General features: G+C 44.1%; 1 protein-coding gene across 2 annotated transcripts in view; it reads right to left on the bottom strand.

The window, feature by feature from the left end:
* LOC111977644 (pre-mRNA-splicing factor CWC22 homolog) overlaps window positions 1–15728 on the bottom strand; it is a 49187-nt gene that overhangs the window by 27247 nt on the left and 6212 nt on the right. The window contains exons 3-13 of one of the 2 annotated variants that reach the window (XM_070448250.1): window positions 14285–14547; window positions 13184–13239; window positions 12950–13036; window positions 12439–12681; window positions 9368–9496; window positions 9017–9185; window positions 8667–8834; window positions 8603–8624; window positions 7980–8186; window positions 1011–1073; window positions 593–697 (exon numbers count right to left, since the gene is read on the bottom strand). In XM_070448250.1, coding sequence (XP_070304351.1) covers window positions 593–697; window positions 1011–1073; window positions 7980–8186; window positions 8603–8624; window positions 8667–8834; window positions 9017–9185; window positions 9368–9496; window positions 12439–12681; window positions 12950–13036; window positions 13184–13239; window positions 14285–14547 — 1512 coding nt within the window. Of the gene's footprint in view, window positions 1–592; window positions 698–1010; window positions 1074–7979; window positions 8187–8602; window positions 8625–8644; window positions 8835–9016; window positions 9186–9367; window positions 9497–12438; window positions 12682–12949; window positions 13037–13183; window positions 13240–14284; window positions 14548–15728 lie in introns of both variants that reach the window. The other variant, XM_024007185.2, reaches the window with a different exon arrangement.

Genomic DNA, 15728 nt, shown 5'->3' on the forward strand with positions numbered 1-15728 from the left:
ATAAAACTAAGGTCATTCAAGTTGATACAAAGTTTAATAAATAGAGTGCCGAAGTGTTCTGACAGACCATCAGGAGAGAGCAGTCAGTGAAACGTAAAAGCAGTGACCGATCTCTTGCTTGCCATGGGATAGCATGGAGACACTGAGACATGACCATGTGCATCCACAAATGGGACCCAATTCCCTATATAAGGGACTACTTTTGACCAGAACCCATTATAGTGCATTATATAGGGAATAGGGCACCATTTGGGATGCACACAGAGATTCAGAGGTCTCCTTCCTACCTAATGGTCTTGGTATGCAGTGCATTTCCTTTGCAGTACTGAGCCACTGGGGATGATGAGATTTCTGGGGCAGATTACCTCTGGGACCATCAAGGACAGCCAAGGCCACCACTATAACCACCACTGTCCCCAAGTTACCGCAGTACAGAACACGTCACTGAACTGAGCACTGTTAACATAACAGTATCCTTCCTCTTGTCACATGTTTAGGGTTTTGAACCATACTCTTTGTAATTGTTGAATGTCAGTGTCCTTCTGTGTTAATCTTTGTGATATCTCAAATCAAAAAGATGTTGCATGCATACCATCTCCACCCTCTTCCCCCTCCTTTTCTCCATCATTATCATCATCTTCATCATCACTTCCATTGGCATCCTCTCCAGAGTCGCTGCTGCCCTCATCCAGGATCTCTGAGAAAAGAGATGGTCATATGACATACTGTACACTAAAACACATTACTTTCTCCAAAATTTGTATTTATTTAACCAGGTATGTCATGGAGAACACCATCTTCCACAATAACTATCTGAAATTATGGCACAGTATGGTGGAATTCAGTTGATCATACAGACTTTATACACTGTAGTAGCTGCAACATTAGCTAGGTAGCTGCCAGACAACGATAACCTATTACACATTAAACCATATTCAGTTCAAAGTCAAATGTTTTGCTTTGCCTTAAGGCAATAATTGGCATTGTGATCCATCCATCTAGCAACTCACCCTTTTTAATTGCTTTGTACTTCTCCTCGTTCTCCAAGAAGTCTGTATCCATCTTAAAGACATCTGCAAGATACAGAACATTATTGTTTTTAATAGCAACCATTTGTTTGCAATTACTCCATTCCAGAGCAATTAAAATCATTGCAAATGAGCCACAATGAGAAGTAATTACCCATAAAAACACTCATTGTGTATTAGGATGCATTTCATATCAGGGCTTAAAGTGATAATGGCTTTCTTTTCTTCTCTTGCACCCTGAAGGACGCTTGTATAGATTTTCCAATTAGGACAAATGTGTATGTGCTGAAGCTACAGAAAATATGTTCATCTGTTGAATTGAACAAACATAAATAAATAGAAGCGGAATCTTAATGTCAGTCTGAAAATATAACCCTCTTTTACGAGAGAGAGAGAGCGAGGGAGTGAGAGAGAGCAGAGGCGAACGCTGTGATTTCTCTCCTACCAGGGAACATCATTCCACACTGGGACATCTAGAGAGACTGATAGAGGAAACCCCCAGCTATACCAGTATAATTAGCTCAGAATCCTTAGGGACCTAAAGGACAGCAGGTGAATTGACTGAATAATGGGACAGGGTATTCTCTCTCTCCCCTGGCAATGAACATGCTGAAAACTAAGCCATCACAGATACGGCTCAATCGGATTTTCTTAAAAACATGTTCTCACCTTGTCTCCTCCCCTTCATTTACACAGATTCGAATAGACTTGATAGTTGAAAACCACATGGTGGAAGCTAACCATTGGCTGGCTTTCACATTGTCAGTTATTTCAGAACAGCGCAATTAAGTAGGGTGAGTATAGGACTGTTGTGGTGACCATATTACTTCCACACCGGCAGTCACGAATCAGTCAAATTCCACAACAAATTGTATTGGTCACATACACATGGTTAGCAGATGTTAATGCAAGTGTAGCAAAATGCTTGTGCTTCTAGTTCCAACCGTGCAGGAATATCTAACAAGTAATCTAACAATTTCACAACAACTACCTTATACACACAAGTGTAAAGGAATGAATAAGAATACGTACATATAAATATATGGATGAGCGATGGCCGAACGGCATAGGCAATATGCAGTAGAGGGTATACAGTACAGTATATACATATGAGATGAGTAATGTAGGGTATGTAAACATAATATAAAGTGGCATTGTTTAAAGTGACACATTTATTACATCCAATTTTTTATTATTAAAGTGGCTAGAGATTTGAGTCAGTATGTTGGCAGCAGCCATTCAATATTAGTGATGGCTGTTTAACAGTCTGATGGCCTTGAGATAGCTGTTTCAGTCTCTCGGTCCCAGCTTTGATGCACCTGTACTGACCTCGCCTTCTGGATGGTAGCGGGGCGAACAGGCAGTGGCTCGGATGGTTGTTGTTCTTGATCTTTTTGGCCATCCTGTGATATCGGGTGATGTATGTGTCCTGGAGAGCAGGTAGTTTGCCCCCGGTGATGCTTTGTGCAGGCCTCACTACCCTCTGGAGAACCTTACGGTTGTGGGCAGAGCAGTTGCCATACCAGGCGGTGATACAGCCCGACAGGATGCTCTCGGTTGTGCATCTGTAGAAGTTTGTGAGTGCTTTTGGTGACAAGCCAAATTTCTTCAGCCTCCTGAGGTTGAAGAGGCGCTGTTGCGCCTTCTTCACCACGCTGTCTGTGTGGGTGGACCATTTCAGTTTGTCCGTGATGTGTATGCCGAGGAACTTAAAACTTTACACCTTCTCGTCGATGTGGATAGGGGGGTGCTCCCTCTGCTGTTTCCTGAAGTCCACGATCATCTCATTTGTTTTGTTGACGTTGAGTGTGAGGTTATTTTCCTGACACCACACTTCGAGGGCCCTCACCTCCTTGTCGTTGTTGGTAATCAAGCCTACCACTGTAGTGTCGTCTGCAAACTTGATGATTGAGTTGGAGGCGTGCATGGCCACGCAGTCATGGGTGAACAGGGAGTACGTGAGAGGGCTGAGAACGCACCCTTGTGGGGCACCAGTGTTGAGGATCAGCGGGGTGGAGATGTTGTTTCCTACCCTCACCACCTGGGGGCAGCCCGTCAGAAAGTCCAGAACCCAGTTGCACAGGGCGGTGTTGAGACCCAGGGTCTCGAGCTTAATGACGAGTTTGGGGGTACTATGGTGTTAAATGCTGAGCTGTAGTTGATGAACAGCATTCTTACATAGGTATTCCTCTTGTCCAGATGGGTTAGGGCAGTGTGCAGTGTGATTGCATCGTCTGTGGACCAATTGGGGCGGTAAGTGGGTCTAGGGTGTCAGGTAAGGTATAGGTGATAGGATCCTTGACTAGTCTCTCAAAGCACTTCATGATGACAGAAGTGAGTGCTAGTCGTTTAGATCAGTTAGCTAAGCTATCTTGGGAACAGGAACAATGATGGCCCTCTTGAAGCATGTGGGAACAGCAGACTGTGATAGGGATTGATTATGTCCGTAAACACACCAGCCAGCTGGTCTGCGCATGCTCTGAGTACACGGCTAGGGAGCCTTGCGAGGGTTAACACGTTTAAATGTTTTACTCACGTTGGCTGCGGTGAAGGAGAGCCCACAGGTTTTGATAGCGGGCCGTGTCAGTGGCACTGTATTGTCCTCAAAGTGAGCAAAGGTGTTTAGTTAGTCTGGGAGCAAGACGCAAGTGTCCGCGACGGGGCTGGTTTTCTTTTTGTAGTCCGTGATTGACTGTAGACCCTGCCACATACGTCTCGTGTCTGAGCCGTTGAACTGTGACTCTACTTTGTCTCTATACTGACGCTTAGCTTGTTTGATTGCCTTGGAGGGAATAGCTACACTGTTTGTATTTGTTCATGTTTCCGGTCGCCTTGCCATGATTAAAAGCATTGGTTTGCGCTTTGAGTTTTGCGTGAATGCTGCCATCAATCCACGGTTTCTGGTTGGGGAAGATTTTAATAGTTACCGTGGGTACAACATCACCGATGCACTTGCTAATAAACTTGCACACCGAATCAGCGTATACATCAATGTTGTTGTCTGAGACTATCCGGAACATATACCAGTCCACGTGATCGAAGCAATCTTGAAGCGTGGAATCAGATTGGTCGGACCAGCGTTGAACAGACCTGAGCACGGGGAATTCCTTTTTCAGTTTCTGTCTATAGGCTGGGAGCAACAAAATGGAGTTGTGGTCAGATTTGTTGAAAGGGCGAGGGAAGGCTTTGTATGCGTCGCGGAAGTTAGAGTAGCAATGATCCAGAATTTTGCCAGCCCGGGACGCGCATTCAATATGCTGATAAAATTTAGGGAGCCTTGTTTTCAGATTAGCTTTGTTAAAATCCCCAGCTACAATAAATGCAACCTCAGGATATGTGGTTTCCAGTTTACATAGAGTCCAATTAAGTTCTTTCAGGGCCGTCGAGGTGTCTGCTTGGGGGGGTATACACGGCTGTGATTATAATCGAAGAGAATTCTATTGGTAGATAATGCGGTCGGCATTTGACTGTAAGAAATTCTAGATCAGGTGAACAAAAGGACTTGAGTTCCTGTATGTTATGATCCCACCACGACTCGTTAATCATACAGCATACACCCCCGCCCTTCTTACCAGAGAGATTTGTTTCTGTCGGCACGATGCGTGAAGAACCCGGGTGGCTGTACCGACTCTGATAACGCATCCCGAGTGAGCCATGTTTCCGTGAAACAGAGAATGTTACAATCTCTGATGTCTCTGGAAGGCAACCCTTGCTCGAATTTCGTCTACCTTGTTGTCAAGAGACCGGACATTGGCGAGTAGTATACTCGGGAGCGGTGAGCCCGTCTTCGAAGCCTGACCAGAAGACCGCTCCATCTGCGGCGCTGTTGTTTTGGGTCACGTATTGGGATCCGATCCATTGTCCTGGGTGGTGGTCCAAACAGAGGATTCGCTTCGGGAAAGTCGTATACCTGGTCGTAATGTTGGTAAGTTGACGTTGCTCTTATATCCAATAGTTATTTCCGGCTATATGTAATAAGACTTAAGATTTCCTGTGGTAACATTGTATGAAATAATACATTTAAAAAAACAAAATACTGCATAGTTTCCTAAGAAAGGAAAGCGAGGCGACCATCGCTGGCGGCGCCATATCACACACGTTTAGTCACGATAATTTGGCTTCTCCAAGCTCTGATGCGGCTGCTGGTCATTAGTAGCCTTCCAAACTTGCTAACTGCCTGGTACTCAGCACTCTATTGTTCCTCTAAATCACTCTGACATCAATGCAAATGTATTAGAAAATCTAATCAAACACTTCATGAGAACCCATGAGCTCATGTAGCGCAACATTCTATAGGTTATGCAATTGTGGGAGAAAACAGAGTGACAGCCGCTAATAAAAAGAGGATTCCATCAGCCTACTATATTTATTTCTCAACTTTCCTAATATTAAGTACATTGCTTATATTTCCAACAGGAGTAAAGCCTACGTGAAAATAAACCATGGGGAAAAGTTTCCTCCATTTGGTATTTAAGTGCATAGATGACATTTATTTTTTCCCGCTGCCCCTATTTTGAGACAGGTGTATGATAATGGTCCATTCTAAATTAAATATCAGACATATGATTTGGTATATATAAAGACAAGATTAAATCAAGAATAGTCTGATGGGTGACAATATTAGCCTATCACTTGTGAATTATATATTATCACTTGTGAATGACGCCCAGCATAAGGTAAGAAACAATGCCTTTTTTGGACAATCGCAACACTTTTTTTGAATAGCCTGGCCTATATGTTTTATTAAGGTTTGTATCACAACTAAAGTGGCCAAATAACTTCATAAAATGAAGCACATTAATCAGCTTTACAAGGGGTGTAAAGCCTAACTGGCATACACAAGCAGCGCATGAGTTTCAAGTTTGTAGCCTGTGAGAAAGACCAGATCACGTGACGGAGAGCCATGTGAGTGAGAGATGCTTTGGATTGCACAGCACACTCAGGGAGAAGGGCACAATGCAGCACTCTGGGCCACAAAAGGCATGGATTTTTTTAGGGTGAATTACAGCCACAAAAGGGAAGCCACCGTGAAATTCAAGGCATTATCAAGTGCTTGTCAAATTGTGAATGAGAGACTACTGGAGTGTGCACAGCCTGCCCAAAAAACAAAGCAGAGCTCATGCCTTTCAAGCAACGTATTTCAAATCATCATTAGTCTCATCATGCAGCATTACAATGTATTAAACATCTAAACGTATAGCCCAACATTGGTAGCACAACTAAAGTTACATTAATAACTCTAAATGAAGCATATAGGAGTACCTATTTCTTTGTTAACCGCTCAACACAGAATAGTCACGTGTGCGCACTCCCTCAAATCATTGAGAAAATATTTATATTTTATTCAGCTTTGTTCAATTGTATTCTTCAGACTATAAAATAATTCCACGGAATTCTAAGCTAATCTTGTCTGCTAAATGAACTAGTGTAGCCCACAGCCATTTGGCATAGCCACATCAGGACAACTCATAGTATGCTATTCTGTTCTTCTGGAATAGACTACATTTTCCTCATATCATGCTTCTTTAGACCTGTGTAAAATAAATAATGGATTTATTGTGAAGGTGACTTTTTGTCTTGTAGGCTGTGTGTGGAAGCCAGCAGATTCTAAATGTRTTTATGTTAATTAACGTGAGGACGACAGTTATTTGCTTGACAATCACCGGCTGAAGACATTTTGTGACCGCCACAGCCCTAGGTGAGGACACTTAGTTTTTTTAATAAAGTCTTGGCTGGTTAGGCCTACAGTATGTGAAAGCCTGGGACTACCTTACTCAGGATATCTTCATGGTTGTAGTCATCCTCTAGGGGCAGTATGGGTGTGAACTGAACCTACTAGGGACTCCCTACTAGAGGCTCCGGAGTGGCGCAGCAGCCTAAGGCAATGCATCTCAGTGCTAGAGGTGTCACTCCAGACACCCTGGTTCGAATCCAGGCTCTATCACAACTGGCCGTGATTGCGAGTCCCATAGGGCAGCCCACAATTGGCCCAGCGTCATCCGGGTTTGGCCTGTATAGGCCGTCATTCTTAACTGACTTGCCTAGTTAAATGAAGGTTAAATAAATAAAAAATAAATATATATTCTATACACAGGGCCACTCAGTGGCCAGTTTACACCACCCCCCGTTCATAAAAATGGTTCTCTCCTACAGACAGTGAGTCACGTGGCCTGCTATATAAAGCAGGCAGACAGGCATTCAGTTACTGCTCGATTAAAAACAAGTGACCTAAGCGACATGGTATGATCGTCGGTGCCAGGCACACCGGTTCTAGTATCTCAGAAACGTCCGGCCTCCTGGGCTTTAGACACAATAGTGTCTAAGGTTTACCGAGAATGGTGAGAAACAAAAAAACATCCAGCCAGCAGCAGTCCTGTGGCCAAAAACAACTTGTTGATGAGAGATGTCGAAGGAGAATGGCAAGAATAATGCAAGGTAACAGGCGGGCCACAAACAGGCAAATAACGGCGCAGTACAACAAATGTGTGCAGAATGGCATCTTGGAACGCACAACTCGTCAGTCCTTGTCACAGATAGGCTATTGTAGCAGACGACCACACCGGGTTCTACTCCTATCGGCTAAAAACAAGAAGAGGCTCCAGTTGGCACGCGATCACCAACACTGGATAATTGAGAAGTGGATAAACATTGCCTAGTCAGACAAATCCCGGTTCCTGTTGCATCATGCTGATGGCAGAGTAAGGATTTGGAGTAAGCAGCATGAGTCCATGGCCCCATCATGCCTGGTGTCAATGGTAWAGGCTGGTGGCGATGGTGTGTGGAAGGTTTTACTGGCACACAATAGGTCCCTTGATATCAATTAAGCAACGTTTGAACGCCACACCTTGTAGAATCTATGCTCTGAAAGAATTTAGGCTGTTCTGGTGGCAAAGGGGGTCCGACCCGGTACTAGATGGGTGTACCTAATAAACATAATCTGTAGCATCTTACTGAGTATATCTTCTTGGTTGTAGTCGTCCTCTAGGGGCAGCATGTGTGTGAACTGATCTTCTTCCTCCACCAGGTCCAGCCCCTCTGGGACGATAGGGTGGTCCTTAAACCCATCCTTCCTGATGGCAAACATCACTTCGATCATGTACTGCACCCGCTTGTCAATCTCTGACTCGTGAAGGATGTTGCGCAGCCGCTCGAAAATGGCTGAAAACAGAAGAGACAGTGTTTGAATTAGATAAGCGAAATGGGATGTAAGAACACCAGAGAAATAAATAAAGAAATCCCTTGATTTCTCTGAATGAACTGTGATGGAGTGCTAAAAGGATTCTGTAGCTGTGATGGAACTAATGCTTCCTTCTCTCAAGCCTGTTCAAACTGTAAGAGCGGACGTGTTCTGTATAGCCATGGACCATTAATGCCCCTAGGGGAGACCTCAGTGTATAGCCATGGACCATTAATGCCCCTAGGGGAGACCTCAGTGTATAGCCATGGACCATTAATGCCCCTAGGGGAGACCGCAGTGTATAGCCATGGACCATTAATGCCCCTAGGGGAGACCTCAGTGTATAGCCATGTACCATTAATGCCCCTAGGGGAGACCTCAGTGTATAGCTATGTACCATTGATGCCCCTAGGGGAGACCTCAGTGTATAGCTATGTACCATTGATGCCCCTAGGGGAAACCTCCGTGAGTTTGAGGCCACACTCCTTGAGGAAGCTGATGGACACCTCCACGCTGTCGTCAGTAGGTCTCTCCAGGAGCAGAGTCAACATCTCCAGACACAAGACCTCATGGGCCACATTCTGATTGACGAGGTGAGCAACAAACTTTGATGCTGTGAGACATTGTGCCTGAAAAACAAGAATACAAAATGTATTAGAAAGAGTTAAACAGCTGAGCTCTGAACTTCTCCATAATATGTATCAAAGTTATATGTATAAATGAGGCAGGAGTGACTGAAGTAGCTGAAGCAGTCACCGTGTCTTCCCATCACATCGTTATGTCAAAACTAAACGAGGCGGCAGCTAGTCACCTTGTCGTTCCTCCGGTAGCCCTTGCGGAAGTTAAGGATGAGTCTCTTGAGGATGAGCTCTCCTATCTGAGGGAACTTGGAGTTGATGATGGCTACCACAGCAGCATAGACGTGGGTGAAGGTGGCCGAAGCACTCTGGGCCTGCAGGGTGGACCTGGCCAGGAGACCTCTGGAGAATGGACACGGACACAYACAGGCGGCGCAGACAGAGACACGGAACGACAGACATGGATATGAGACAGACATACACACATTAGTGATCTGCACTTAAAAATTACTTTACCCAAATAATCCATGTCTCAAAGCTAAAAAGTAATACATTTGATTGATAAATCAAGCTGGAGTCATTACCTGCCCCTAACAATGTTCTCCTGCAGCAGTTCCTGAATGATCATGGCGATGTTGGACACATTCACCTTGTTGATCAGACCGTTGATGGACTTCTTCAGAGCCTCCCAGCTCATACGCTGGTACGCCAGACTGGAAACAGGAGAAAAATCATCCTTATCAATCAAATGTATTCATGAAGCCATTTTTACATCAGCAGTCAAAAAGTGGTTATACTGTAACGCAGCCATACAGCTGCATGCTGAGTCGACTCAGCTCATTTCAGAATGGTGATTGCAGCAAGGATGTGTGCAACCAAGTAATAACAGTACATGCTAACAGTGCATTTCTACAACACACTTTCCACGAAGCAGAACATATTTCTAATTCCTTTGCAAAGCAATACTTCCTAAATTGTCAGTACATACACAAGATTACCGCAAAAATAATGATCTAATTCATAACAATTTCAGCCTGGTTAATAGACATATCTGCTTTTCCCAGTTCCACCGATAAATAAATATATACAGTTGAAGTCGGAAGTTTACATACACCTTAGCCAAATACATTTAAACACAGTTTCACAATTACTGACATTTAATCCTTTAAGAATTCCCTGTCTTAGGTTAGTTAGGATCACCACTTCATTTTAAGAATGTGAAATGTCAGAATAATAGTAGAGAGAATGATTTATTTCAGCTTTGATTTCTTTCATCACATTCCCAGTGGGTCAGAAGTTTACATACACTCAATTAGTATTTGGTAGCATTGCATTAAAATTGGTTAACTTGGGTCAAACGTTTCGGGTAGCCTTCCACAAGCTTCCCACAATAAGTTGGGTGAATTTTGGCCCATTCCTCCTGACATAGTTGGTGTAACTGAGTCAGGTTTGTAGGCCTCCATGCTCACACACACTTTTTCAGTTCTGCCCACAACTTCTCTATAGGATTGAGGTCAGCGCTTTGCCATGGCCACTCCAATACCTTGACTTTGTAATCCTTAAGCCATTTGCCACAACTTTGGAAGTATGCTTGGGGTCATTGTCCATTTGGAAGACCCATTTGCAACCAAGCTTTAACTTCCTGACTGATGTCTTGAGAAGTTGCTTCAATATATGCACATCATTTTCTTCCTCATAATGCCATCTATTTTGTGACGTGCACCAGTCCCTCCTGCAGCAAAGCACCCCCACAACATGATGCTGCCACCCCCGTGCTTCACGTTTGGGATGGTGTTCTTCATGCTAGCGAGCCTCCCCCTTTTACCTCCAAACATAATGGTGGTCATTATGGCCAAACAGTTCTATTCTTGTTTCATCAGACCAGAGGACATTTCTCCAAAAAGTACGATCTTTGTCCCCATGTGCAGTTGAAAACCGTAGTCTGGCTTTTTTATGGCGGTTTTGGAGCAGTTGCTTCTTCCTTGCTGAGCGGCCTTTCAGGTTATGTCGATATAGGACTTGTTTTACTGTGGATATAGATACTTTTGTACCTGTTTCCTCCAGCATCTTCACAAGGTCCTTCGCTGTTTTCTGTGATTGATTTGCAGTTTTCGCACCAAAGTACGTTCATCTCTAGGAGACAGAACACGTCTCCTTCCTGACCGGTATGACGGCTGCGTGGTCCCATGGTGTTTATACTTGTGTACTATTGCTTGTACAGATGAACGTGGTACCTTCAAGCGTTTTGTAATTGCTCCCAAGGATGAACCAGACTTGTGGAGGTCTACAATGTTTTTTCTGAGATCTTGGTTTCTTTAGATTTTCCCATGATGTCAAGCAAAGAGGAACTGAGTTTGAAGGTTGGCCTTGAAATACATCCACAGGTAGACCTCCAATTGACTCAAATCATGTCAATCAGAAGCTTCTAAAGAGATGACATCATTTTCTGGAATTTTCCAAGCTGTTTAAAGGCAGTCAACTTAGTGTATGTAAACTTCTGACCCACTGGTATTGTGATAGTGAATTATAAGTGAAATAAACTGTAAACAATGAATTACAAGTGAAATAAACTGTAAACAATTGTTGGAAAAATTACTTGTGTCATGCACAAAGTAGATGTCCTAAACGACTTGCCAAAACCATAGTTTGTTAACAAGACATCTGTGGAGTGGTTGAAAAACGAGTTTTAATGACTCCAACCTAAGTGTATGTAAACTTCTGACTTCAACTGTGTGTGATATATATATATATATAGATGGTGATGCTTTATTCAGGGACCCTAGAGTAGGCTCATAGTGTACCTGTGTGTATGTATGTGCGTCTGTGGGCGTGCTGTGTGTGTGTGTGTGCGTCTGTGCACGTGCTGTGTGTATGTATATGCTTGAAGGCTGTGAGGAAAGAAGGATAGCAGGCCAGGCTAACTCCTTCATTGCTCTGCTCTGCGCCAGAAGATCTCATTGAACCAATCACTACTTCATTATCTTCGCCAGCATCTCTGCGTCCCAAATAGCACCCTATTCCCAATATAGTGCACTACTTCTGACCAGGGCCCAAGGCACTCTGATGAAAAGTAGTGCACTACATAGGGAGTTGAGTGCTATTTGGGACGCAACACCTCGTCTCAGGGTACTCAGACTCAAGGCACCAAAATGCTATTCCAAGAAATGACAGGAAGGTGACTGTGAAAACACCTTGAGCTACAGTTAGTCTATGTCCGAAATAGCATCTAAGTCCATATATAGTACAATGCAGGGATTCCCTATATAGCACTACGTAGGGATTAGGGTGCCATTTCGGACACAAACATAGATATTCACGCCGCTCTCAGAGAGTCAGCTGTTCATTTTAGCCTCTAGCTTCAACACCTAGCTCCCGCCAGACCAAAAATGATTATCTATTGTGTTGCCATCAACTTACTAGACAGCATCTTAGAAGAACTTCATTTATAGCATTCTTTTATATTAGAAATATGATAATGTTTCATTCTTTGATTGTAGTCTTGAGTTTGACTTCACCATCCATGAGTATTTGTTCTGTAATGACAGGCAGATATAGAATCCATAGAATGGACAAAGCCCCTCAGACCACAGCAATCTAAATGGGAATGTCCATTCTAATAATTCTATTTCTATGTTCAGACAACAGCTGAACTCACCTGCTCTTGTCAGTGATCTGGGCCTGCATCATGCGCAGTTTGGCCGGGGGGATGTAAGCTCCACCAGTCCTGGTCAGGATAGGGTCCAGTTCCTCCTTCTTCTTCTTCACTGGTGGTTCCTCTGCAGCAGGGTCTTTCTTGGCTGGGGAGGGCGACCGGCCTCTCCTCCTGAACTCAGCCGCTCTGTCACGACTCGACTGGCGGTCGTAGTATCGGTCCCTGTTACGATCATCCTCCCTTGACCTGTGGTTGAGGGAAGGGCAGGTCAATATATCAATACTGTAGTGATCTTTTTAAGAAAGGAGCTAGGACTAGTCTAAATGCGGTCTAACCTAAATTAGCTGTAAACATGATACAGATCAATCATATTTAGAAAGCCCTTTTACATTCATCACTAAGTGCTTTACAGTAACCTAGGCCCAAAGAACAAGCAGAAGTGGCAAGGAAATACCTCCACAGAAGGAAACCTCAAGTGGAAGCTGGCAGACTGTGCCGTGTTTTTTCCCCGTACCTGCCATAATCTCCTCCACCGTAGCGCCGGTCCCTCTCCTGACTTCTGGAGCGGGACCTAGAGCAGGAACTGCGGCGATCACCATCCCTGGAACAATGAGAAACAGCTGTAGGGTTGCAAAATTACAGAGACTTTCCCAACATTCTTCATAAATAGCAGTTGAAGGACTCCCGGAATCAGGAGGGAAGCCCTGGAGAGTAAGGGATGACCTATAGCTCAGAGATAGTCACTCACCTGTCATCTGGGGTGGGGCTCCTGCCTCTGTTCGCTCTCTGGTCATCTGGACCACGCTGGAACACAAAACGTCAAAATCCCCCATCTGGTCAATGTCGACCAACATTACCACCGCCGCAAACTTTTGTAATCGCATAACGTTAATAGTATGTACGAATATCAGTTCGGAGGGTTTGTTTCTCGGACAGTTGGACACAGATGAAACCTAGTCCTCAACTAAAAAGCATGGTCAATAAAGAATCTCCACTGACAGTAGGGCTGGGCAGTATACCATATTTCACGATACACCGGTAGTGACGCACGGACCGGTTTTGGCTTTTACTTGGGTTTAACTTTGGGTTTTTACTTTTACTTCTATAATGGTATTTGAATGTCTGGTTTGTTAAATGTGATATGCCGACCCCATGTGTGACATCCATTTTTATAGTTTACTTTGATACTTCAGTCATCTCTCTCGCGTTCCACACAGACCTAGAACCTGCCCCGTCACTCAAGGAGCATATTTTATACGGATTATACGGTCCCCTAGGACACACTTAACACTTTGGTTCCTACCCCGTCACAATAACTCCTGCCTGGCATTTTCATTCGTTGTCATGTTAAACACTGTATTCAAAGTGCCCACTGTTATATTCTAACTATAGAATTAGAATAATCATTCTATTTCCATGATTCCAAAAGTTAACTTAAGTGGTTGGTTCTAAATCGCAAGTCAAATCACAATTGCAACATTTGGCAAAAAATAAGGCCTAGATTGGGCTGTACGATATGGGTTAACAAAGTGGCAGTGTGGAAATGATCTCAAATGAGCACAGGAAATGCAGAAATGTATTAAAATAATTTTGGGTTGAAAGCATAACAATCAGAATAGAGAAAGAAACCACTTAGAATGTATGTGTTGCCACACCAGGGTAAGACACTACTCATAAAGCAAATTTAGAAGTTTAATTTTCAAAAACATAAAAGTTGTTTTTTTATACAGTGATACAATATTTTGGCCATAACGCCCAGCCCTAACTGAAAGTATTTTTGGGGTGCAGGATTACTTTCCAAACTGTGTCTGGCAAACGGGCCACGAATGTGGCTGTGTCAGTCACTCACCATGATCTGTGCCACGCTGCTCTTCATCCTGCAGCCTACTGCCTCATCACTGCTCCCATCGTCAGAGCCGCTGGACTCATCTTCCTCCTGGCTGGCACTGGATGGGGCCCTACTACCCCTGGTGGCTCTGGAGCTGGCTACTCCTGGACTGGCCACTCCAGGACAGCCGAGAACTATGGGGGCCTCTGAGCTGGGACTGGCTGCTCTGGGACCTTCGGGTCCAGGACTGGCTGCAGGGCTATCTGCCCCCTCTGTAGCTTCCACTGCAGAAAAAACAGTTTGGTTAATAAGTGGCTTTTACTACGCAGTCCTACGTGATATTGTAGGACAAGGTGGAATGTTGTCTCTAAGTACAAAATGAGAGACAAAGTCATACAGTGCATTCTGAAAGTACTCAGACACTAACATTTTTACASATTTTATTACATTACAGCCTTATTCTAAAATGTATTAAATTGTTTTTTTCCCCTTCATCAATCTACATACAATTTGCCCCTAATGACGAAGCAAAACAGGTTTAGAAACTGAAGCAAATTACAAATAAAAACCTGGAATATCACATAAGTATTCAGACCCTTTACTCAGTACTTTGCTGAAGCACCGTTGGCAGCGATAACAGCCTCGAGTCTTCTTGGTTATGACGCTACAATCTTTACACAACTGTATTTGTGGATTTTCTCCCATTCTTCTCTGCAGATCCTCTCTAGCTCTGTCAGGTTGGATGGGGAGCGTCGCTGCACAGCTATTTTCAGGTCTCTCCAGAGATGTTCGATCGGGTTCAAGTCCGGGCTCTGGCTGGGCCACTCAAGGACATTGAGATTTGTCCTGAAGCCACTGCTGTGTTGTTTAGGATCATTGTCCTGTTGGAAGGTGAACTTTCACCCCAGTCTAGAACAGGTTTTTAATCAAGGATCTCTCTGTACTTTGCTCCGTTCATCTTTCCCTCGATCCTGACTAGTCTCCCAGTCCCTGCCGCTGAAAAACATCGCGACAGCATAATGCTGCCACCACCATGCTTCACTGTAGGGATGGTGCCAGGTTTCCTCCAGAAGTGACAGTTGGCATTCAGGCCAAAGAGTTCAATCTTGGTTTTATCAAACCAGAGAATCTTGTTTCTAATGGTTCTGAGAATCCTTTAGGTGCCTTTTACTGAGGAGTGGCTTCTGTCTGGCCACTCTACCATAAAGGCCTGATTGGTTGAGTGCTGCAGAGATGGTTGTCCTTCTGGAAGGTTCCCCTATCTCCACAGAGGAACTCTGGAGCCCTGTCAGAGTGACCATCGGGTTCTTGGTCACCTCCCTGGGCCCTTCTCCTGATTGCTCAGTTTGGCCGGACGGCCATCTCATGGCTGGATTTTTGGTCTGACATACATTGTCAACTATGGGACCTTATATTGACAGGTGTGTGCCTTTCCAAATCATGTCCATTCAATTGAATTTACCAC

This window comes from Salvelinus sp. IW2-2015, linkage group LG2 (genome assembly GCF_002910315.2).
Source record: "Salvelinus sp. IW2-2015 linkage group LG2, ASM291031v2, whole genome shotgun sequence".
Lineage (NCBI taxonomy): Eukaryota > Metazoa > Chordata > Actinopteri > Salmoniformes > Salmonidae > Salvelinus > Salvelinus sp. IW2-2015.